Source organism: Prionailurus bengalensis, chromosome A2, assembly GCF_016509475.1.
Source record: "Prionailurus bengalensis isolate Pbe53 chromosome A2, Fcat_Pben_1.1_paternal_pri, whole genome shotgun sequence".
Classification (NCBI taxonomy): domain Eukaryota; kingdom Metazoa; phylum Chordata; class Mammalia; order Carnivora; family Felidae; genus Prionailurus; species Prionailurus bengalensis.
The window spans coordinates 1,228,234-1,253,083 of NC_057348.1; the positions used below are offsets into that span (position 1 = coordinate 1,228,234).

The 24,850-nt window shown below is 63.4% G+C and overlaps 1 protein-coding gene and 1 long non-coding RNA gene across 2 annotated transcripts; one reads left to right on the plus strand and one right to left on the minus strand.

The window, feature by feature from the left end:
* The first annotated feature begins 4,405 nt into the window (after window positions 1-4,405).
* LOC122486632 lies at window positions 4,406-4,916 on the plus strand. Its single transcript, XR_006298195.1, has 2 exons — window positions 4,406-4,613; window positions 4,815-4,916. It is a non-coding gene; the product is annotated as an uncharacterized LOC122486632 (long non-coding RNA).
* BTBD2 (BTB domain containing 2) lies at window positions 4,917-24,312 on the minus strand. The gene is made up of 9 exons (XM_043586019.1): window positions 23,861-24,312; window positions 15,096-15,215; window positions 11,405-11,561; window positions 10,135-10,240; window positions 9,839-10,036; window positions 7,747-7,939; window positions 7,533-7,620; window positions 7,237-7,383; window positions 4,917-5,890 (listed from the first exon to the last, which is right to left on the minus strand). Exons 1-9 carry the CDS (start codon window positions 24,280-24,282, stop codon window positions 5,729-5,731), a joined length of 1,593 nt encoding a protein of 530 aa, XP_043441954.1. The 5' UTR covers window positions 24,283-24,312; the 3' UTR covers window positions 4,917-5,728.
* Between the last annotated feature and the right edge of the window lie 538 nt (window positions 24,313-24,850).

Below are 24,850 nucleotides of genomic sequence, written 5' to 3' on the forward strand. Positions count from 1 at the left end.
GGCAGAGAGAGAGAGAGGACCCCAAGCAGCCTCCGCGCTGTCAGCGCAGAGCCCAGCGTGGGGCTCGGACCCCCAAAAGGCAAGATCGTGACCTGAGCCGAAGCCAAGAGCGGGACGCTGAGCTGACCGAAGCTGCCAGGCGCCCCTTGTTGCCTCCCAACGTTTTCAGGGCCTCGTCCGGTTGTTTCTGACGTAAGGTGAGTTGCCATCGTCGCTCCCTTGAAGGTTGCGTGCCTCTCCGTCTGCTCGTAAGGCTGCGTGTGTAAGTTACTTGGCTGTGATGTGTGGTTTTCTTCGGATCTACTGTGCAGGGCGTTCGTTGAGCTCCTCAGATCTGTGGGTTGTGTCTTTCGTCAGTTCTAGCAGATCTCCTACTGTCAGCTCATACGTGTTTTTCCACAGCTTCTCTCTCCCCCAGGACTCTGGTGATCGACATGTAGGACCGTCTCATCTGACCCCGAGCGTCTCTGACACTCTGGGGATTTTGTTTGATTTTGTGGTTTTCCTTTTTGTTTATTTCCATTTATTTTTACCTTTATTTTTGAGAGAGAAAGAGTGTGAACGGAGGAGGGGCAGAGAGAGAGGGAGACACAGAATCCGAAGCAGGCTCCGGGCTCCGAGCCAGCAGCCCAGTGCCCGACGCGGGGCTCGAAGCCACGGATTATGAGATCAAGACCTGAGCCAAAGTCGGGGCTCAACCGACTGAGCCCCCAGGTTTCTATTCTTCCCTTGTGCCTCCAGTTTGGCCGGTCCCGATGTGTCTTAGACTTACGGGTCCTTTTCCGTTTTGCTCCGTGTGCTTTCAAGCTCTCCAGTGCAGTCTTCTCCGGTATCTCGTACCTTCTAGAGGCCCCGCTCGTGTCTGAAGCTTGTTTCTCCGCGAATCCTCCCAACTCTTCACCTCGGCCTCGTCGTCTTCTCCGTTCTTTTAACAGGTCCACAGCAGCCACCCCACGAGCCTTGACATCTCACCTCGGCGTCCCGCCCCCGTAGGTCCACTTCTCTTAGCGGCTTTTGCTCCTCTTGGCTGCAGGTTACATTTTCCCCCTTCGCACGTCTCAGAATTGCTGTTGTGCTCCAGCATCGTGCGTGACAGAGGAGGACCCCCCTTCCCGGACCGGCTGGACCAGGGGGTTGGGCCGCTGGTGAGACCGGGTTTCTACCTAGCTTCAGCTCACCTCCAGTTTGCACGTCTTGAACTTGGTTCCTGTCTTGAGCTGCCTTGCTTGGGGGAGGGGTTATTTTTTTTTTATTGTTTTTTTTTGAGAGCGCACATGTGAGCTGGGGAGAGGTAGAGAGAGAGGGAGAGAGCGAGAACCCCGAGCAGGCTCCGCACTGTCAGCGCAGAGCCTGATGCGTGAGATCGTGACCTGAGCCTCAATCAAGAGTCGGCGCTGAACCGACTGAGGCGCCCAGGCGCCCCTTGAGCTGCCGCGTTTCTGTTGTCAGCCCCGAGTTGTAGCGGGGGCTCTGATTCCAGGCATGGGGAGACCACAGACTTCGCTCTGCCTCTCCACCCCACCCACCCGCATCAGCAGCCAAGCGCGAAGCAAAATGCCAAGGGAGGAAGAAAGCCTGCCGTGTTTCGAGCCCCTCCAGGTTCCAGGTCTTTGTGCCGCCCCCACGGGCACCGGCCCCAGCCGGCTTCCCTTTCGTCAGAGAACGCCCTGCCCACGGCACACCCCACTCGGCGAGTGCTTCCGGGGGTGGCCTGCCGGCCCCTGTTCATCTGGCAGTGGCTTTTCCCCTGAAAACCCAGCTTCTCTCCACGGCCTGGCATCCACGTCCCTTTGATGGGTTTACAATTAAATATTTCTTTTACGTTTTCTTTTAAGTTTAGGGTTTTCATTGTGGTCTGATGCATGCGTACAATATGAAATAATTAGCCCAAGGTTAACTATCGGGGTAACAAACACACCCGCCACCTCAGAGCCGACCACGTGTGCATACGGTGAGAACACCGGGTCCGCTGTTAGTCCTCGGGCATATGGGGTAGCAGTGACTGTGGCCGCCAGGCTGTCTGCTGTAGCCCCAGAACGTGCGCGCCTTGCAACTGAAACCCGTACCCCACGACCGGCACCTGCCCGTCTCCTCCACCCCTGGCCGCCGCTGTGCTCTCCGCCTCCGTGAGTTCTGATGTCGTTTTAGATTCCACGTGTGAGAGGTCATATGGCCCCTGCCTCCGTGTGCATGGCGCCATGCACGTTGTCGCAAAGGGCGAAGCTTTTCTTTTTATAAAAAAAAGGGCTGAATGATAGTACACATTTTCTTCATCCATCCTTGACACTTGGTTTCCATGTCTGGTCAGCAGGGCTGCACTGAACTTGGGAGTACAGATGTTTGGGACACTGATGTCATTTCCTTCGCATGTATACCCAGAGGTGGAATTGCTGCATGTTATATATAGATATATAAATTTTTTAGCTTTTTAAGTTTATTTATTTTGAGAAAGCGTGAGTAGGGGAGGGGCAGAGGGAGGGAGAGAGCGAGAGGATCCCAAGCAGGCTCCAAGCCATCAGCACAGAGCCCGATGAGGGGGCCCAAACTCACGAAACCATGAGATCGTGACCTGAGCCAAAACCGAGAGTCAGACGCTCAACTGAGCCACCCAGGCACCCCCGCGTCATGTATTTCTATTTCAAATTCTTGGGGGCGCCTCTAAGACTGTGTTCATTGGCCGCACCTGTGTATGGTTCTGTAGTGCATTTTAACGTTTTTTATTTATTTTTGGGACAGAGAGAGACAGAGCATGAACGGGGGAGGGGCACAGAGAGAGGGAGACACAGAATCGGAAACAGGCTCCAGGCTCTGAGCCATCAGCCCAGAGCCTGACGCGGGGCTCGAACTCACGGACCGCGAGATCGTGACCTGGCTGAAGTCGGACGCTTAACCGACTGCGCCACCCAGGCGCCCCTCTGTAGTGCATTTTAAGTTCATTTTGAGAGAGAATGCAGGCAGGGCAGGGGCAGAGAGAGAATCCCAAGCAGGCTCCACACTGTCAGCACAGAGCCCAGTGCGGGGTTCAGTCTCACAAACTGTGAGATCATAACCTGAGCTGAAATCAAGTCGGACGCTCAACCAATTGAGCCACCCAGACGCCCCCATCTTGTCCTTAACCAGCTAAAGTTATGGCCTGCTGCTGTGGTCTATGTTCTAACCAGAAGTCACCCCTCTTACTGTGTTCTCAAAGTCTATAGGGTCTGTAGTGCTGTCCCCTTTTCGATCTTGACATCGCTCTTGGGTTTTCACTCTTTAAAATATATTTGTTGTGATTTCATCGAGGAACCAGCTAATGGTTTGTTTTGTATTTCATTTGTCTTCACTTTTGGTCTATTTTATTTCCCATTTTTGGGGTCAGATTTGCTGTTAATTTTCTTGTTTCTTAAAATGAAAGCTTAGACGTTTGGCTTTAAACCTTTCTTCTTTTCTAATGTATATGTAAATTTCCCCAAGTTTGCTTTAGCAGGATCCTGAAATTTTGGTGTATTATAATCAGAGTATCATTCAGTTCAACATAGTTAATTTACATATGGCTTTTTTAGCCCATGTTTGATTCCACTGTCATCAGAGCTGGGTGTAGTGTTCTATAGATATCGATTAGGTAAAGTCTGTTCAACTATTAAAGATCCTTCTTGATTTTTGTTCGTTCTGTCATTTAGAGAGAGATGCGACAGTGTTAATTTCCAACTAGGGTCATAGATTTCTCATTTTTCTGCCGACTCTTAAACATATCTAATGGTGCTCTGGTGCACAGACTTAGGGCAGTCCTTCCTTCCTGTGGGATTGACCCGTTCATCCTCGTGAAATGTCCTTTAACTGTTACGAACGCTCACTGCCTTAAGGTCTGGTACTGATAGGGGTGTGGTCAGTGTTTGCAGGGCGATTTTTCACACCGTTCAGCCTCGGTTTCTGTTTCTTTGTAGTTAGAGACTCTTGCAATCAGGAAGTTGTCTGGTTTTGGTCTTGCATCCAGTCTGATGGTCCTAACCTTTCAACCGGAGGATTTAGATCTGCATACGTTTAACGTAACTGATGCGGTTGAGTTTCCATCTGTCTTTACTTACATTTTTGAAGGGCTCAGAATTCTAGTTTGGTAGTTCTTTCTGCTGGCTGTTTGTGACATTTTTTTCCCTTTGGTTTTTAGCAGTTTGTGTATACGTGAATTCTTTTTTTTTTTTTTTTTTTTTTTTCAACGTTTATTTTTATTTTTGGGACAGAGAGAGACAGAGCATGAACGGGGGAGGGGCAGAGAGAAAGGGAGACACAGAATCGGAAGCAGGCTCCAGGTTCTGAGCCATCAGCCCAGAGCCTGACGCTGGGCTCGAACTCACGGAGCGCGAGATCGTGACCTGGCTGAAGTCGGCCGCTTAACCGACTGCGCCACCCAGGCACCCCAGAATTTTTTTTTTAACCTCACTTTGGGTCACTGAGATTTTTCAGTGTGTGAATTGATGTCTTTATTCATTTTGGAAAATTCCTGGCTACCATGCTGTTCCCTCTCTGCTTTTTCTCAGGAACGCCCTAACACGTGGGGCAGAGCCAGGTGGCGGACCCGGGTCAGGTTACCCACGCTGCACAGGCACAGCCCCGGTCCGGAGGGCAGAGCCAACAAGGTGTAGTAGGCACAGCTTGTTGCAGCAGGGTCTGGGGTGGGGGCTTCTGCAGGGACATGATGGGCATCACAGAAGTTTTGTGAGGACAGAGGGCACGGGGAGGATCCCCACCTGGTCTGGACGCCCTAGGGGAGGGACATCTGTGTTAGCAGTGACTCCGGATGCAGGCAGAGTCACAGCCCCTCCCCCCCAATCTTGCAGGTGGAGGGGGCAGGGAGACAACTGCAGAGAGAAGACCCAGATCTCAAAGCTGCCAGGGTCCCCTCCCGCCACCCCTGACCAGAAGAAGCACGCAGGTCAGGATGGTTTCGTTTCTTTCCTTTATTTAAAAAAATCATTTGGGGGTCTGGTGTGAGGAGGGCACACCTTTCATGGCTCGGGGAGGACAGTTTCCGGAAGGGATCACTGGGGTGAAAACGCGGTGGGGGAAGGACCGGGGACTTAGGGGAGGGGCTCCGCCCTCCAGCACCTCTGGACCTAGAACTCACTCAGAGGCCAGGTGGGGCGGGGCTTCGGTATGTACAGGGGGCGGGGCCAGCCGGGGTCGCGGCCACCAAGGCAGGCCCCGCACCATCTGCCCCTCTGGGCAGATCAGGTCGGGAGTTCGTGCCCGCAGCTGCAGGGGCCCTTCTCTGGGCGGGCCAGGGCCTGGCAGAAAGCCAGCCTGTGGGACCTCGAGGGGGGCTGGGCCAGCGTGCTGGGGGCCAGGGTCAGGGCGGCCCAAGCATCCCCAGTGAACAGACCAGGACGCCACGCGCCGCCTCCTACCAGAGAAATGGGGACCCAAGATGCATTGCTACGTGCGGTTAGAACAAACATGAGACGGAATCCTATTTGAATCCTGTGGTCAGGCGGTTGGTCAGGTGGCCCTGAGCTGCAGGGACGGCGTGTGGGACCCCCCCACGCCCAAGGCCCCGGGGGGACACTTGGCTCAGGGCGGGTCCGGGCCAGCCCTGCCCACCCCCCCACGTCCTGAAGGACCGCATCACAGCCCCTGCCCGGCTCCCCCGAGCAGGGAGTGAAGACCCTCTCCTGACGCCCAGAAACGCGGCAGGGGGCGCGGTACGGGGTGGGGGCGGCCTACTTGCATCAGGTGGCTTCGGGGACCGGGCGGCCTAGGTGTAGAAGATGACCTCGGGGATCTGGCCGTCCTCCACGGACGTGCCGTTGTTGTTCCCCGCCGCGTAGCAGAAGGTGAAGCACGTCTTGGCCCCCGTCGTGGGCGACTCGTGCGTCACCTTGCGCAGGCCCTTGGTGCCATAGTGGGAGTCTGGGCCCTGGGTGGGAACAGTCCCTGCGGTCAGGCACCCAGGGCCCAGGGTGAGGAGGGGTGGGGGGCAGCAGAGCCCCTCCCCAGGGTGTCTGTGCTGGGGGGGGGGTCGGGGGGGATGGGGGACGGCAGAGCCCCTCCCCAGGGTGTCTGTGCTGTGGGGGGGGGGTCGGGGGGGATGGGGGACGGCAGAGCCCCTCCCCAGGGTGTCTGTGCTGTGGGGGGGGGGGTCGGGGGGGATGGGGGACGGCAGAGCCCCTCCCCAGGGTATCTGTGCTGTGGGGGGGGGGGGGGGGTCGGGGGGCGGCAGAGCCCCTCCCCAGGGTGTCTGTGCTGTGAGGGGGGGCCAGGGGGGTGGATGGTGGACGGCAGAGCCCCTCCCCAGGGTATCTGTGCTGTGGGGGGGGGGGGGTCGGGGGGGATGGGGGGCGGCAGAGCCCCTCCCCAGGGTGTCTGTGCTGTGAGGGGGGGCCAGGGGGGTGGATGGTGGACGGCAGAGCCCCTCCCCAGGGTATCTGTGCTGTGGGGGGGGGGGTCGGGGGGGATGGGGGACGGCAGAGCCCCTCCCCAGGGTGTCTGTGCTGTGGGGGGGTGTCGGGGGGATGGGGGATGGCAGAGCCCCTCCCCAGGGTGTCTGTGCTGTGGGGGGGGGGGGTCGGGGGGGATGGGGGACGGCAGAGCCCCTCCCCAGGGTGTCTGTGCTGTGAGGGGGGGCCAGGGGGGGGGGGGGTCGGGGGGCAGCAGAGCCCCTCCCCAGGGTGTCTGTGCTGTGGGGGGTGTCGGGGGGGATGGGGAGCGGCAGAGCCCCTCCCCAGGGTGTCTGTGCTGTGAGGGGGGGCCAGGGGGGTGGATGGTGGACGGCAGAGCCCCTCCCCAGGGTATCTGTGCTGTGGGGGGGGGGGTCGGGGGGGATGGGGGGCGGCAGAGCCCCTCCCCAGGGTGTCTGTGCTGTGAGGGGGGGCCAGGGGGGTGGATGGTGGACGGCAGAGCCCCTCCCCAGGGTATCTGTGCTGTGGAGGGGGGGTCGGGGGGGATGGGGGACGGCAGAGCCCCTCCCCAGGGTGTCTGTGCTGTGAGGGGTGTCGGGGGGATGGGGGGCGGCAGAGCCCCTCCCCAGGGTGTCTGTGCTGTGAGGGGTGTCGGGGGATGGGGGGCGGCAGAGCCCCTCCCCAGGGTGTCTGTGCTGTGAGGGGGGGCCAGGGGGGGATGGGGAGCGGCAGAGCCCCTCCCCAGGGTGTCTGTGCTGGGGGGGGGGGGGGGCCAGCGCGGCAGACGCCCCTACAGCGACACACCGCATAGGCACCCTATAGCTGTACCCACTAGAGGCTGATCCCGGACAGGCCCAGGGCTCACCTTGAGCGTGGCGCAGGCTGTGTAGTTGACGTTGGGCAGCATTTCCACCGGCTCCTTGAACATGACCCGGAAAGTGCTGGCGGAGCCATCGCAGCTGAAACCCGTGTCGTTCTGGCCCAGGACGGTGTTGCTGTCCGTGTGGATGATCTGCGGGGGCGGAGGGGGGGGGCAGGAGCCGGCGCTGCTCACCAGGGCCCCCCACCCCCACCCCCGCGGGGCCCCTCAGAGGCCGACGGGGGCCACGCGAGGAGTCCGGCCTGGGACCCGAGCGGAGGCGACGGGGGCGGGGCGGGCACCTGGATGTTCACTTGGTAATCGGTGGGCCCGTGGATGGAGCCGTACAGCCCGAAGCCAACCACGAAGATGCGCTTGTTGACCGAGAACCTGAGCCGCGGACACAGGGGATGCTGAGCCGCCGCCGGGCCGGCCGCCTTGGCCGGTCCCGCGAGAGCGGCCGCAGCGGGCGGCGGCCCACCCGGTGCCGCGGGGACCCGGCCGCGCCTGGCCCACCTGATGCGGTCGCTCGTGCCGCTGTAGCCCCAGCGGCTCTCCACCTGCTGGAAGCGGTTGATGCTGCACTCCTTCCCGCGGAGGCAGCAGCGAGGCCTGTCGATGAAGTCGACGCGCGGCTTGGGGTTGACGGTGAAGTGCAGGAAGAGGCTGACCGCCTCGCGGTCCACGAGGATGCCCGACTGCGCAGGCCCTGCGGGCACAGGGGGCGGAGGTCGGGCTGCGGTGGGGGCCCGCCCCCGCCCGGCGGCTGGGAGGGCGGGCGGGGTGGGTGGCTGTGAGCCTCCAAGGGCACCAGAGTGAAGATGCGGGCGGGGGGGGGGGGGGGGGGGGGGGGGGGGGGGGCAGCCCTGGGGCAGGGCGGCCCCTCCCTGCATGGGGGAGGGGGGAGGGAGTCCGGTTCATGGCCTCACTCAGCAACCCCGCCGCCCAGGTTGCCCACCTAGCGCGCGGCCACCCCTGCCCTGCGCACGTGGGGCCGCCCGCTGCCAGGGCGTGACTCCCCGGACAGGCCCCGAGCCGGAGGGGCTCCAGGAGGTGGAAGCAGAGGAGGACAGGCGGCGTGGGGGACTCCCCTCGACCCCCCCCCCTCCCCGCAGGCTCACGAGAATCCTTCAGCTCTGAGCCGGTTTCTGCAGGCTGCCCCAGTGCTGCTCGGCCCCCCACTCCTGTGCCCTGGCCCCGGGGCCTCTACGTGAATAAGGAGGATACAACGGGGAGACAGAACGGTAACCAGGGCTTTTTAATCTCTGCACAGAAAACGCAGAAGGAGCTACAGGAGGCCGCGGCTGGGGCACACTTAACTGGGGGGGTGGGGGGCGGTCTTCGGAGGGTTTTTTCAGACTTCCCTCTAGGTCTCTTGTATTTAGGGGTACCTGAGAAGCAGGACACTTCTCTAAAACATGCTGAATGACAAGGGACACCCATCACGGAGGAACGGAACAGGAAAGCCCGGCTCAATCCAAGAGGACACACACAGTGTCCTTCCCCGCGATTTCGGCAGAGCAGGGGCCAGGACTGGGCTACCTCAGCCTGGGGGACCCACACGGTCCGGGGGGGCGGGGGCGAGGTGGACACAGGAGGGGGCCCACACAGGGGGTGGCAGCAGGAAGCAGCAAACACTCCCCTCCCAGGGTGAGGGGGTGGGCCGGGTCACAGGGGCCTGGGACCCCACTGGGTTTGGCTGCCAGGTGGGCCAGGGGGCCTCCAGGAGAGTGCTGGGGGCACCAGTCTGGTGGCGGGGGAGGGGTCCAGCTAGGTTCACACAGGGAGGGGTCTTAGGATGGGACGGTGCAGCCTGGAGCCTGGCCCCCTGAGCCACGTCCAGGTAACATCTGGGACCCTCATGACCGGGGTGCTCCTGGCCCCAGTGACAGCCCCCCATCCATCCTGGAGAACGACCCAGCCCCGGTCAGAAGTGGCCAGGCCACCACAGTCACCACCTACTGCCAGAGCCTGGCACACGGGAGGCACTAAGTGATGAGCAAGCGATCCCGGAACACAGAGCCTCACCCCAGCACTGACAACACTATGGACGAACGACGCAGGGGACCCTGTCACATCCAAATTTCAGATCAAAGAGAGCTAATCTCGGGGGTAAATCTGTCCCAGGGAGCACAGACAAGAAACTCATGCTACACGGTCCCAGACAGCCCTAACCGGGGACGGGGGTGCACCGGCCAGGCCACCGGCGGTGACGTGGCCTCACCCAGGACCCTCCAGCCCCGCAGGGGAGGGCTGGCTCTAGGTCACGCACCGCTGCGGGAGCCGCATCCACAAGGGACAGGAGGCACGGCCGGCTGCCCCCGCATCCACCGGGGGCCGAGCCCCCACCCCACCCCCCACAGGCTTGTCAAGGATGCTGATGCCAGAGCCTGGTCCCTGGGACGCCGGCCCCAGCCCCGGGGGGACCAGCGCGCAAACGCAGACACGCGACGCAGAAGGAAGGGAACCCAGGCGCCGATCTGGCGGCATCCGCGGGGCCTTCCGTCCTCACACGTGGACCCTCGCCGTCCAGCTCTCGGGGCGGGTCACACCTGGGGTCCCCGGGGGTCAGGCTCCCGCCGAGCGGCCCCCGCCCCCTGACAGTTACCTGCAGCGAACTCCTCGATGGTCATGAGCGGGAAGCGGATGAGCGCGAGCGCCTTGCCCAGCACCTTGCGCTTGTTCTCGGGCGTCACCTGCAGCTGCTGCCGCTGGCACTCCGCCTCGGCCCAGCGCACGACCGCGTTGAACAGGCGCACCTCCCGGATGCCCAGCGTGTCCCGCTCCAGCACGGCCACCAGCGTGTCTGTGGGAGGGGCCGGCTCAGCGCGGATGCCCCTCCCCCTCGCGGCCGCGCTCGCCCCCCCCCCCGCCCCGCCCCCTACCCACGCCGGCGCGCCTCACCCAGGTCGATGTCCGTGAAGCCCTCAGCGGTGATGGCGTCGGCCGTGTTCTTGTCGATGTTCTCCAGGCACAGGCTGGCCAACTGCGGCTCGTCGAAGAGTCGTGCCTGGAAAGAGGGAGCGCGTCAGCCGCCGTGGGAGGCACGCCCCCCCCCCACCCCGCTGCCGCTCTGACCCTGTCGCAGTCTCCCAGTGTCGCGAGGTGGGTGGACAGGACATGCCCCTGGGGGTGGGGTGGAGGGGGGCCCTGAACGGCCTGCGCACTTCCCAGCACTGGAGACCGCGCCATCGGGAACCTGCCCGAAGGGTGGGGGAACCAGGAGCCCAGAAGATTCCGGCCCCTTCCACCCAGCACGACCCCTACAGCCTGGGGCCGGCGTGGCCCCAGCTCTGAGCCCCGCGGGCCCAGCTCCAGCCTGTCAGGGCAACTCAGTGAGGGATCCGGGACCCCCCCCCCCCCCCCCCCCCCCCCCCCCCCCCCCCCCCCCCCCCCCCCCCCCCCCCCCCCCCCCCCCCCGCCAACCCCTGCGCAGCCGCTCTGGGCCTGACCAGCCCCACCTGGCCACGCCCAGCCCCCTGGAAAAGGGAAAAACGCAGGCGGAAAATCTTAACAAGTGCCAGGTGCCCGCCCGTGTAGGGCCTGCGAGGGCACCAGGTCAGGATGGGGGGAGGGGGAGCAAAATTTAAGGGACACCAAAAATTCAGGGATCCATCCCCATCTCAGGTCCTCGCCCTTGCCCCCCCCCCCCCCTGCAACCTATCCGCACCTGCGTGCTCGCGCCTGGTCCTTCCCCTCCCCCACACCTTCCTCCTCAACCCAAGTCCGCGCGCGCCTCCTCCCCGGGCCCCCAACCCTGCGCCTTCGCCCAGCCCACCCGCGTTCTCGCCCGCCCCCCGGCGCCCCCCCCAAACCCTCGTCTCCGCCGCCTCCCCCACCTCGCGCACCTTAGTCTCCGCCGCGTCCCAGCGTCCTCCCACCCGCGTCCTCACCAGGTCCCAGCGCCCTCACCTGCCCTCCCCGCAGCACACCTGCGCCCTCTGTGGGCGGCGCGGCCGCGCCTGTAGCCTCGCGCGCCCTCGGCCTGGCCCCGCCCCCGCGTCCTCCCCATCTCCCCACCCCTTCATCCTCACCTGGTTCCCCCCCCCCCCCACGCCTCTGCCCGGCCCCGGCGCACCCGCACCCTCCCTGGAGCACGAACACCCCGCCGGGTCGCACTGCCCTCCCCAGCGCTCCCCAGCCGCCCCCGGGGCCCAGCCCCGCCCCCGCGCACCTGCGTCAGCAGCATGAACGCGTTGTCCGCCCGCAGGTTCTTCTTCAGGAACTCCACGCAGTGGGCCTCGAGCGCCGGCACCGCGTACTTCTTGGCGGTGTACAGCGTGGTCATGACTGTCTCGGGCCCGATCTGAACCTCATCCGAGTAGAGAAACCTGCAAGACAGACGGCTCGCTCAGACCCCGCCCACCAGCCCGGCCCCGACGGCTCGCTCGCTCAGGCCCCGCCCACCAGCCCGGCCCCGACGGCTCGCTCGCTCAGACCCCGCCCACCAGCCCGGCCCCGACGGCTCGCTCGCTCAGGCCCCGCCCACCAGCCCGGCCCCGAGGAACCTTCCGGAGCCGGTGTCCTTCGCGCTGTAGCCTACCGACGTGACCCGGCAAAGACCATCTGCCTCGAAACCAGCCAGAGGCTAAGCCACCCGCACTCGGACACCAGAACGCGGGGCCGTGCAGCGACCGGCTTCCTTCCCGGTGACACCCCGATGCGGGGGCACCAGGGCCACCAAGACTCCCCCAGAGGCACCTGCATGGGATCTGCCCTGGGGAGAGCCTGCCACACCTCCGGGCCTGGACGGCAGGCCTGGCTGCAGAGCTCAGCGAGTTCTGGGCGAGCAGAGGACCAGAAACGCCGCCTGAATCAGACACTCGACACGATGACCGCCCCTCCCGCGATGTGAACTTGGGCTCAGTTGAAAAACGAGGCAGTGGAGGTACCAGGACCCTCGTGCAGAGCTGGCAGGGGGTTCAGGATGCAGCCACAAGGGCAAACACCTGGAAGGGTGTGCCTGCCCCCCCCCCCCCCGAATGTGCCGGAAGCCAAACGCAGCTCCACATAGCAACAGCTACGATCCTGTGGGGTCCGGGAGACCCTGGACCTGAGGAGACCGGGGATGCCGCCGGACCCCCCACAGGACCCGGGACCGAACGCGGAAGTCAGCGGGGCAGGGGTGGGGGTGGGGGTGGACAGCCAGGATCGTTGCCAGGAGACGGCTGAGCCTTTCACACACCAGTTATGACAGTGTCCACCCTCTTGGGGGCAGCCCAGCAAAACTGACTCAAGTCCGGGGGGGGGGGGGGGGTGGTGGTGGGGGACGGCGGGAGAGACAGAGCAGGGAGATTGTAGCGGGAACCCGCATGTCACCAGACTTCAATCTAAACCTGTCCCCTGCTGGGGTGTGTGTGTGTGTGCGTGCGTGCGTGTGTTCTCACGGCTATCACTTTTCTTCTATTCGTTACAATAAAACATAACACAGGGGCGCCTGGCTGGCTCAGTCAGAAGAACACGCAAATCTTGACCTTGGGGTCGTGAGTTCGAGCCCCACATGGGGTGTAGAGATTAAATAAACTTAAAAAAATACTTTAAAACCATCATAAGCATTTTTACGCATACACTTCAGCAGCATCGGGCGCACTCACTGTCCTGCACCCGCCCCCGCCATCCGCCCCCAGAACCTTCCATCTCCCCGGACTGAGACCCTGTCCCCACGAAGCACGGACTCCCCACTCCTGGCTCCCACTGTCCGCTCTCTGTCCCTGTGGACGGGACACCTCCGGGGACCCCCTGTGAGTGGGGTCGCGCGGGACGCGTCCTTCTGCGTCCGGCTCCGGTCACCGCGCACAGCGACCTCCGGGCCCGTCCACGCGGCGGCAGGCGGCGGGACGTCCTTCCTCCCCGAGGCTGGGTCATTCTCCGGGGGTGAATGGACACCCCGTGTTTGTCTGTTACATGCCAGCAGACAGTGTGTCCACCTTTCACGGACGCTGCCTCTGTGAAACCGGGGGGCAAGCGTCCGTCTGCGCCCCGGCTTCCGGTTACCCGCACAGACATCCGGGAGTGGAACAGCCGGGTCACAGGGTGACTCTACGTTTACGCCTTTTGAGGGGCCTCCAGACTGTTTCCGCGGAGGCCACGAGGGCCCCGATGTCTTCACTTCCTAATTGTTGTTACTTTCCTTTGGCTTTTCTGGCTTTTGGTTTTTTTAATACTAGGTGCCCTGGTGGGTACGAAGTGATAGCTTACGGTTTTGTCACCTGTTTTGGTCAATAAAGTTCTATCGGCACACAGCCCCACCCATAGCTCACGAATAGGCCGTGTCTGCTTTTCTGGGGACCGCGGCAGTGTGAGCGGTGGTGACCGAGCCCGTCTGGCCCCAAACGGGCAGTCGGCCGCCCCTGGCCTTAGCGGTCTGAGAAGCTACATAGAGACGCAGCCATGAGATTGTTCCCAAAAGCGCTCCCTGTCACCGGGAAGACGCTGGGGGCAGCGCACAGGACCGACCACATCAGCGTCAAGGACTAAGGGGCATCCACAGACGGAACCAACCGGAACAAAATTCTCCCCAGGGGGCAGGGGGGTGCAGGGACACCAGCCGGGGGCACAGCCAGGAAGCACATGGCCTCGGACACGGCAGATGGGAGGCAGGTCTGTTCTGTCCTTTATGCTCTTCTGGAACCTTCTTTTTTTCCCTTTTCCCTCCCTCCCTCCCTCTCTCTCTTGTGAACCTGTGCCGTCTTTATCATTATAATAGAGAAAAAATAAACTGCTTTTACAGAGATGTTTTGACTGTTCGTTCGGGGTAATCTTTAAAGTTACCCACCGTGATTCACACCCAGCGCTTCTGGAAGCAACAGAACTGTGCCCGGCTGAGCAAGGAGGACAGTCTGGAAGCTCGGGAGAGCCAGCGGCCAGGCCTCACCTGTGGCCTCTGGCTGCCGGCTGCCTGCGGCCCCCACCCTGGGCATCCACCGCGTTTATTTAAAGTACTTGAGGAGAGGGGCGCCTGGGTGGCGCAGTCGGTTGAGCGTCCGACTTCAGCCAGGTCACGATCTCGCGGTCCGGGAGTTCACGATCTCGCGAGATCTCGAGTGATCTCGCGTGAGTTCGAGCCCCCCTTCGGCTCTGGGCTGACGGCTCGGAGCCTGGAGCCTGTTTCCGAGTCTGTGTCTCCCTCTCTCTCTGCCCCTCCCCCGTTCATGCTCTGTCTCTCTCTGTCCCAAAAATAAATAAACGTTGAAAAAAAAAAAATTAAAAAAAATAAAAAATAAAAAAAAAATAAAGTACTTGAGGAGAAATTCTGAGGCTCAAAAAAGGAAAAGCTAGAGGTGGCATTTAACATTCTTGCAACGTCTTACTTCCTCCAAAACTCGTGTCGACTCCAAAGGACGAAAACGGGGACTCACGCGCACGGCAACGTGGCCGGGCCTCAACACGCGACGCTCAGGGAGGGAACCCGACACGAGAGGCCACGCGGGGTGTGAGTCCGCGGGGGTGTGAAACGTCCAGAACGGACCCATCCACGGACGGGAAGGCGGCTCGTGGGGGCCGGGCGAGGGGGTGACGGCCGATGGGGACGGGGCTGCTCTTTGGGGCGATGAGGGGTAGAATGAGGCAGTGGTGAGGGGCACACGACCCCCGCGAACGCCCGCAAAGCGCCCAACGGCACGCTGTAAACGGGTGACTCGTACGGTGTGCGAATCACATCTCGATGAGAAATCTGCGAAAGTGCAAATGGGGTGGGGGCCCCTAGAGCCCACCCCTCACTTCAGAGGCAATTCTGGAGATCCTCAGGGGCTCCGGAGGTGCTGTCCCTGGGGGTCTCTGTACCTTCTTCCTGAACTCTGTGTACCTTCTAGAACGTCAGCCTGGTCCGTCCCACCCCACAGTGTGAAAGATCTAGAAAGTCTTACTTGAGCAGGGCCAGGAAGGCGGCGGGCTCCACGTCGGGCAGCTCGATCTCGGTGGACGTGGTGGCCATCCCCCCGTTGAACATGGCGTCGAAGACAGCACTGCCCACGGCCAGCACGAACCTGGCGTGTCAGAGAAGACCGAGGTTACCCTCCACGTGGCCTTGACTGCTCCCGTCACTGACCCCGGGGGCTGTCGGCAGGGAGTGGCGGGGGGGGTGGGGGGCGGCGGTCCCCATAGGAGATGCTGCGGGAGCGACCCCGGCTAGCACCCCGGCAGACCCCGGCCCAGCAGGTCCTGCTGGCAGATGGCTCTAGAAGGCCGCACTCTGGAGCAAGGCTGCTCAGAAGGTTCAGTGGTAACAATGGGCGGGACGAGTGAGGTCACCGACCCCACGGCAGGATGGCCTCATGCCCCCACAGCCCCGTCCGCGCGTCCGTCCACCCCCCCGCTCTGCACGCACATCCCGCGCTCAGGTCGTGGGCACGAGGGTCCCGGCCATCCTGCAGTGGGGCAGACACAGTAAGTGCAGGGACAGCCTGACTGTGGGGCAGGAAGAACCCAAGGCCACGACAGGAGCGAGGGTCAGGGAAGGCTTGGCAGGGGCACCTGAGCGGGGCCGAGTCCCCGGGGCAGCCTCGGGAGGCGGTGGCCGCGAGGAGGCCTGCGGGCTCTGTCGCGTGTGGTGTGGCCACCTGGGGCCTCCCAAGCCAGCCGGGGACCCTCCAGCTGGACCACGACGTGGGGGGCCTCCGCGGTGGCCGAGCTCAGGGAGGCGCCGCCCGCCCTGTGCTTTGTGCTGTCCACGCACAGCCTCCGGGGCCCACCCCACGTGGCCCAGGCACCGTCCCCGGGACACCCACCCACTCCCGGGTCCACGTGGGGACAAACACAGCGCTCCGAGCGGCCACCCTGGCTCAGAGCCCTCCGGGTCGGCACGCATCTGCAGGCGGGGCGCAGCCAGCCCCCCACGTCCTGCTCCCCAGCCTCTGCCTGCCCCAAGCTGAGCAGCCCCCCACCCCTGACGGGCAGAGCACCCCTTCCCCCGGCCCCTCCCTCCCCCTCCCTCGGCGTCTCCGGCCCTTGTTTGGGCCACAGTGCGGCATGGCGGCTGGATCCCATCCGAGGACCAGACCCGAGATGGACGGGAACCCGAGTGCAGTGGGGCGAACAGCGTCCCCCCAAAATCCCGTCCGCCCGGAAAGGCAGAACGGGACCTCGCTTGGGAACAGTCCTTGTAGAATGTGACTGGTTCGGGCGAGGGCATGGAGGGTGGCCCTAACCCCATGCTGGTGTCTCTGCAAGAGGGGAATTTGGACACGGACACGGGGAAAGGACACGTGAGGACAGAGGCAGAGACTGGAGGGGACGCCTGGACCCCAGGAGCTGGAGGAGGCAGGGGGGGCCCTCCAGGGCCTCCAGAGGGAGCGCAGCCCTGCTGACACCGTGACCTCGGACGCCTAGCCCCGGAGCTGGGGCAGGAGACCCCGTGTGGTTCTCGCGCCCCCCGAGCTGTAGGTTCCGGCCGCACGGGGCGGCTCCTGTCCCTGCCGTGGCCAGCCTCACCCACGTCTTTGGAGGCCCTGGGCTCTCACGCCACCGCGGCAGGTCCCCAGGCCCCGCTGTCCTCCCGCACACGGTCCCTAGATAAGGTGCCTTCCCAGAAGCACCTCAATCTCCTGCTGGAAAACGGATCCAAACACAGAAGAGGCTGCTGACTGTACCCGGCGCGTCAGGGCCCAGCCACCTGACGCAGGGTGGACGGGCACGGACCTCACGCACCCGGGTGTCCCCGCCAGCGGGCAAGGAGTCTGAGATGCTGAGGTGGGCATCGAGCCACGGAAACGAACACGGGGCTCCGGTCGAGGACGGCTCAGCAGCGAGGGGACACCCAGGGCCCGGAGCTTGGCGTCCAAATCCCACAGCCACAGAGGGTCCAGGCTCCTTGGAGAAACAGCGGATTCCGGGGCCGGGGCGGGGGTGGGGGGGACCCGACGGGACCCGACGGGCTCAGAGTATCTTGCGGGGCCGGAAGGAAAGGGCTGCTCCCAACGTGCTGGGGAAACGCGGACGCGGCGCCCACCCGGCGAGCTCGCGGCCGAGCTGGGGACAGAGCAACGGCTGGGGGTCCGTGGGGACTGAACCGAGTGAGCGGGCGCCAGCCCCCCCCCCCCCCCCAATCAGGACTCCAGCCAATGAAGCGCAGAAAACGGCCACACGGCGGACACGGAGTAGCCACCGTTTCCGGGGCGGATCCTCAGCCCTCCGCCCGGCAGCCAGCGGGCAAAGCGGAGGAGACACAGGGGGTCTGCCGAGCCCCACAGCGTCCCGCGGGGACAGCGCTCACGGCCACCGGGGAGGGCGCACATCACTGCTCTATATCCACACACGCGCCTGGCACCAGAGTCCCTAAATACACGACGCAGAAGCTGAGTGGCACCGGGAGAACGAGGCCACTGGACAACCACGCTGGAGCTTCCGGAACGTTCCGGATGCAGGCAGAGCGGCGGGCAGACCAGACGTCCGCACACAGCCCAGGCCCCGGAGCCCGGCCGCCCCCGGCCGCCAGCAGGACCCAACCGACCTTCCGGGGACCCTGCCTGCACACGTGGGATGTCCTTCGGGGCCAACAGGTGCGCCGGGCAGCGCCGGCGTCGGCCAGAGCGTGGTCTCCAAACACAGCCGAGTTCGATTACCAAGCCGCAACCAGAGGAAGTCTGAGAGATCCCCAAATGCTTGCAAATGAACCCACTGGGGAGCAGCCACGGGTCCGAGAAGGAACACGAGGAAGCGAGGAAAGATCATGGCCGCAAAGGAGACCACAGTGCGACAGGCCGACCTGAGGGTCGCAGCTCCAAGGACACGTCACGCATCTATTAAGGGCCCAGGAATCCGCGAGGCGAGCTTCCGCATCAGGAGTCCAGAAAATGGAGAGTAAACCAAACCCACGGAGAGAAAGGAACAGCCAAGGTGGGAACAGGACCTCGTGAAATCGGGCACGGGGATGATGGCAGGGGGTGCAGAGAAACCACTGGAAACGGGAGGGCTGGGAGGTACCGAAATCAGGAGCAAGGGTGGGAACATCGTTCAGGGACCTAAGGAACACGATCTCACCCCACGGCAAAGCCTGTCCCCAGACGGCTTCACGGGGGACCCCTCCCAATCACGCCGGAAGTGACAGGGACCACAGGCAGACTCTCCCAGAAAACGGAGACGCCCCCGAGCACGGCTGGGCGCAGATGCCGCGGCCGCGCCGGAACACAGTCCGGCACTTTCTGACAATGTCACCTGAGTTACCCTAGAATCCCAACAGTCCGCTCCGAGGTGCTGACCCAAGACCGCAGGACCAGATTTGCACACCAGCGTTCACACAGCGTGATTCGTGACAGTGAAAAAACCAGACAGAGCGCATACACCCACCGGCTGGCAAAGGGACAGACGGAGGTCCGTTCGTACCACTGAATTCAGCAATCGCGTGAATTACTTGCCAATAAAAAGAAGAGAGCTGTAGCTGACCTTGAACAACACGGGCTCGAGCGTGCAGGGGCCGCTCCCACGCCATAACGAAGGATACCGTAGATGATACAGACCGCGGGCTAAATAGGGGGAGGCCTGGCGTTCCGGGTGGGGGCGGGGGGACCTCGGGGGTGGCGGCCGCCAGGGCACAAGGCTTGCACATCTGCACAGACAGCCGTCGGGTCAAACAGACCAGACTCCAGTAACACCCCGCACCCACACCTCAGGACACCTCTCAGCAGGCAGGGAACAGAGAGGAACTTCAGCGAAGCTGTCCCACGGAGCGCAAAGGTGGCTTGCTTCCACCCCCGTCAGGGGGCGATGCCCCGTGGCCAGAAATGCACTAAGAAAAGCATTAAGCGGCACAAACAGGAGGGACGGAGAGAAATAATCTGCCCACGACATGGTTTTCGGATTTGAAAATTCTAGGACTGCACTGCCCAATGTGGTTGCTCCTGGCCACGCAGGGCTATTTAAATTTTTTTTTTCTTTTTTACATTTTACTGATTTTTGAGAGAGATGGAGAAAGGGAGAGAGAGCACGCACGGGCGCACACAAGTTGGGGAGGGGCAGAGGGAGAGGGAGACACAGAATCCGAAGCAGGGTCCAGGCTCTGAGCCGTCAGCACAGAGCCCGATGCGGGGCCTGAACCCACAAACCGTGAGATCATGACCCAAGCCAAAGTGGGACGCTTCACCGACTGAGCCACCCAGGGGCCTCCACACAGGGCTATTTAAATTCGGGGCGCCTGGGTGGCTCAGTGGGTTGAGCACCCAACTCTTGGTTTCACCTCAGGTCATGATCTCACAGTTTGTGAGTTCGAGCCCCGCATCGGGCTCCGTGCTGACATTGCAGAGCCTGCCTGGGATTCTCTCTCCCTCTCTCTCGGCCTCCCCGCTGCTCACTGTGTAGGTCTCTCTCTCTCAAAGATAAATAAACTTAAAAAAATTTGTTTAAAGATTATTCACAACAGAGGAAAAAAATACAGGAGCAAAAATCAGCAATAAATGTGCAAGAAAACTATATGAAGAAAGCTACAAAGCCATCCTAAGAACACAAATGCCCTAAACAAATCGAGAAAGACCGTGCCCCCAGATACTCTGTGTGCTAACCTGCCCGTTCTCCCCAGCCTGGTATCGGTGGGGGACCAACCCCCACCGCCCCCCAATAAATCCCTTGAGCACTTACTTAACAAACAGACTCTAAAGGTCATAGGGACCATGGGATGCCTGGGGGCCGGCACACTGGCCAACCGCGTGCTTTTGCAAATAAAGTTTTATTGGAACGCATCCATGATCATTCACTCGCGTTGTCTACAGCACTTCCGTGCTGCTAAGACAGGATTCAGGAAGTGGGACAGACTGTGCGGCCTGAAGAGATCGTCCGCTGTCTGGCCATTTACCTGTGCTTGCTGATGCTGTGCTAGAGCGGCCGTCCCGCGGGGAAAGGGATGTCCCCTGCCAGCACCACGTTTCAATGACAGTTTGAGGGAAGGGGGAGGGCGGGACGGGAGGGTGATGGGTACTGGAGGGGTCACACTGTGTGAGACCGGCTGAAAAAGTCTCGACAGAGAAGGAAATTGGGAACAAGGGTCTTGGCAGTTCTCAGAACAGAAAGCCACAGTCACCAGAAGCTGTGCTGTCACACGGAGAACACAAACAGATCCACGAAATGAGAAACCCCAGACGGGCCGTTCCACCCGCCAGGCTTCTCCGCGGTGCTGTACTTTCCAGGCTGAAGGAATAAAGACATCTGAGGGGCGCTGGGGGGGCTCAGTCGGCTGAGCCTCTGACTTGGGCTCAGGTCACCATCTCACGGTTCGTGGCGTTGAGCCCCGCGTCGGGCTCTGCGCTGACGGCTCGGAGCCTGGAACCTGCTTCGGATTCTGTGTCTCTCTCTCTCTCTTTCTCAAAAATAAATAAAATGTTAAGAGAGAGAACACAAACAACCTCTCAGGTGCTGGTTTTGTGGGTCTACCCAACTCCCACAGGAGCTTCCCTACCCCGAAGAGACTCAGCGTTTCCTCGGAGCCAGCCCAGCAAGAGAACGCGGACACTTGATTCAGGCCGGCCGGGGTGCCACAGTCACCGAGCACCCGTGTGCCTGGCCTGCTCCCGGGGCTTGGGGTGCAGCAGGGAAGGAGAGAAGCTAACGCCTGCTCACACAAGACGCCAACAAATCTAAACAAGATTTCATCCTCTCCCAGGCCCGGAGGCTCGGAGCCCTCCAGGTCAAGGTGTGACCTCCTCCTCTGGGCTCCAGGGAAGGGTCCTTCCTTCCTCTCCCAGCTCTGGGGGGCTCCAGGCATTCCTTGGCCTCGTCCCTCCAGTGCCTGCCCCCCGTGGTCATCACGTGGCTTCTCCTCTGGGTCTCTTATGGAAGACCCTTGTCATTGGGTTTAGAGCCCCCCCCCCCCCGAGAATCCAGGATGAGCTCATCCCCAGACCCTTAACTTGATCATACCTACAAAGACTTTTTCCACGTAAGGTCACGCTCATAGGTATCACAGGCTAGGACGGGGACACACCTACACCTGGAGGTGAGGGGCCCTTCTGGTCCCATCCTATCAGGGGACCCCGCAGCCACTCAACATCTCTCAGAAGGTGACCTTGACCCCTGGCTAAGGTGGGGGTCTGCCGGGTTTCTCCACGGTCAGGTTACCCTCGTCCGCTTTCCACTCACTTCTTTACAAGCAAGTCCCGAGTGCAGCCCCCAGGAGCGGCGTGGCAAGCGGTCCCCCGCGTCTTTTCAGGCTCCGGATTACGTCCCCGCCTCTACTGAAGCTCGCCCTGGACCACTGTCATAAGCACTTGCTTGGGTCACTGAGTCGATCCTCCCAGAGGTCCTGGGATGGAGGCATCTGAGCGGTCAATCCCAGTTCACCGGTGGGGAAACTGAGGCACAGGAAGCCCAGGGTCACCCGTGGGCAGCACCCACCTGGTCGCTGCAGGGAAAACGTCACCAACGTGTAGGAAATAACAACCCAAAGGCAGAACCTTCTACGGTGAAGACCAAACCGCGGGGCATTACCGCCAGGACAATGGGGACAAATGCCATCGGCCTGACCCAGACCCCCTCTGGACGTCAAACACACGGCCAGGGAGTCTGCCGGGCCCAGGCGATGACTGACACCTGCAGGGACCAGCAAGGTGAGCCAGGGAGCCAGGCCGCTGGCGGGAGAAGCCACAGGCCCAGTGGGCGGGCGGGCGTGGGGGCAAAGGTCAGCATGTAGGCAGGTACCCTCCGTGCCCAGACCCCACTTTCAGGGTGGCTCCCTGCAGCCCTTCCTCAGCACCACCCCTCCTCCCCCATCCACACGGCACCCCTAGGCCACCATCGCCCCCCCCCCCCCCCCCCGCATCACTCAACCCCTGCGAGCCACAAGACCCCAGACCCACATGTGGCCTCTGGCCGGCTCTCTGCCAAGTGCATCAGCCCTCCACGTGCATCCCTGCCACACCTGCCCTTCTCTAGGATGCTGGAGCCAGGGTCTGGGGGGGCCACAGCCGGGGCCCCCCACCGCACCAGGGAGAGGCACCTCCTCCCAAGGGAAGCCGAACCCTCTGCCTCCCATTTCTACCCTCCCGCCAAGCGCCTGCGGCCTCCACCCCCAGCCGGTCCACCTTCAAAGCAGATGCGGTCACTCAGGCCCACGGTGCCCCTGCCCCTGCTGTGGCTCCCGAGTGCCCACCTGGACTCCAGACGGCCCCTCCCCTCGCCCTGCTCAGCACAGCGGCTCAGGTAGGATTCCTGTCACCACCCCCCAGACTCCGGTCTCCGGGTCTCAATAAGTCTCACTAGAGACCACGCCCAGCTGACCCAAGGCCATTTCCTACCACACCCCTCGCTCCAGGCCTGGGCCACTGGCTGCCCTCCCATTTCTCCGGAGCCCCTGCGGGGCCACACCCTTCACGCCTCTGGGGGCCCCACGCCCACTGCCTCAGCTCAATCGAGGACAGGAGGACAGGCCGAGGACAGGCGCTAAGGTCACTGGTGCCTGGGGGCCCCTGGCTCCCCCTGAGGTTGCCCCCCCCACCTGCCTGTGGGGTTTCCAGCCACATCCACCTGACCCGGTCCCCAAAGGGCTTGGGTCAGGCAGGTGGGAGCTCGTGCGGCCTCGCCTCACTTATTCTGTTCCCCAAAGGTGGTGAAGGAGACCAGGCCTGGCTGACCAGTTATGTAGGAGCAAGACGGGCCTCAGGGACGCCTGGGGGCGGGGGCAGGGGGTGGGGGCTCACGGGCAGCACACAGACCAGGCCCCTACTCCAGCTTGGGTGGGGGTGAGGCCCATGTCTGCGACTCTGGAGAGAGCTGCTCGCTCGCACACAGGGGAGGGAGGAGCCACGGGAGGTCCTGGGGACCCAACCACAGGCCTGGAACGTTCTGCAGACAGGAATCTAGATCCAGTTGTACATAAATAACCAGGAAAAAGCCGGAAAGAAAAATCTCGAAGGCACAGGTTAAATAAAGGCCACAGGCCAGAAAGGCAGGGAGAACCCCTCGCAGCAGGCTGGGGAACACTCCAGACGAGTGCAAGAAACGCCCCCGGCCCCCCTCCTCTGATGTCACACACACCCCCTCCCCCATCAGCGAGCCCCCCGTCCCTGGGGAGCAGAGTCAGGGAGCAGAGTCAGGACACCGGCAGTGGACTGGGAGTCTGACGTCAGCCCCGCCCTGCCCGGGGGTCTGGGGGCTGGGTCCTGGAGACTGGCTAGAAGCACAGGTCAACAATGTCCCCTTTTTCAGAGAGGCCGGGGGACTGGGGTGTCACTGAGGGGCTTATGTGGGTTCAGGAGGCAGGAGTCTGGCGGGGGCCTGGGGGTCACCACAGGGGAAGCACGGGACATTAGGTGCAGGAGGTCACTGGGGCAGGACGGAGGGGCCTAGAGGTGGCAGGCGCTGGTGGGGGTGGCTGGGTGGCCGTGCCTGGAGATCCTGGCCTGGGTGGCAGGGTCGGGCATCCTAAAGCCAGGAGCCTCTGCTGGGAGTGGAGAGGTGGGGGGGTCCCAGGGCCAGGGTGTAGCTAGCATCAGAGGGCTGAAGGGTAGATGGGGGCCCGGCAGGGTCACGGGGCTCTGGCAAAGCGGGTCCCAGGGGACCTGGGGGTGGCAGGGCGCAGGAGGGTCCGGAGGACGGCCGGTCCCTGGAGCGGTTGGGTCCTGGGGTGGCGGGGCCGGGGGTGGCGGGGGCCCGGGGGGTGGCGGGGCCCGGGGGGCGGCGGGGCCCGGGGCCCGAGGACGGCGGGGCCCACCTGTGCGCGGGGATGCGCTGCGCGCCGAGCCCCTTGCCCACCAGGAAGTGCACGTCGCAGAGCACCTCGTTGTTGAAGAGGAAGGCGAAGCGCTCCTTCAGCGTGGGCTTGGTGGCCTGCCAGTTGTAGACGGGCTCGCGCAGCAGCGCCGCCGCCCCCGGCTCCTCGGCCGCCCGCTCCCCGCCCGCCGCGGCCTGCGCGCCCGGCCCCGACCCGGGTCCCGGTCCCGGTCCCGGAGCGGGGGGCGGCCCGGGGGCGGCGGGGGCCGGGGCGGCGGCGGCGGCGGCGGCGGCGGCGGCGGCGGCGGCGGCCGCGTTGCCGGGGGCGGCGGCGGCGTTGGCGCTGGGCCCGGGGCCGCCCCCCGCACCCGGGCCGACCCCCGGCGGGCACGACGCGCGCCCGCCGCTCCCACCCGCCGCCATCTTGTCGGTGCGGCGGCCGCGGGGCGGGGCGGGCGGGAGGAGGGCGGGGAGTCCGGAGGGGAGGGGGAGGGGAGGGCGGGGAGCCGGGAGCCGGGAGGGGAGGAGACGGGAGGGGAGGGGGCGGGGAGCCCGGAGGGGAGAGGGAGGGAAGGGGAGGGGTGAGCAGGGAGCTGGGAGGGGAGGGGGAGAGGAAGGCGGGGCGGGTGGAGGAGGCCTGGGGGAGGGGAGGGGAGGGGAGGGGAGGGGGAGGCGAAGGCGGGGAGATGGGAGAGGAGGGGGCGGGCGGGAGGAGGAGGAGGAAGGAGGGAGCTGCGGGCCGAGGGGGAGCGAGCGGGGATGGATGGAGGGGGGCGGAAGGGGAGGAAGAAAGAACCCGGGTAGCTGATCGGCAGTGCGGACCGGACTGGAACCCCCAAACTGCTAACCACACCCATAGTGTCAGACTGCCCGCGTGCCCTGAAGAGGGACACCGGGAACTCCTTGGGCGACCTGGGGCAGGGGTCAAAACCCAGAGCTTCAGCCTGGGGGAGGGGTTCCTGGAGGGAAGGATGCTGACCAGTGACCAGGG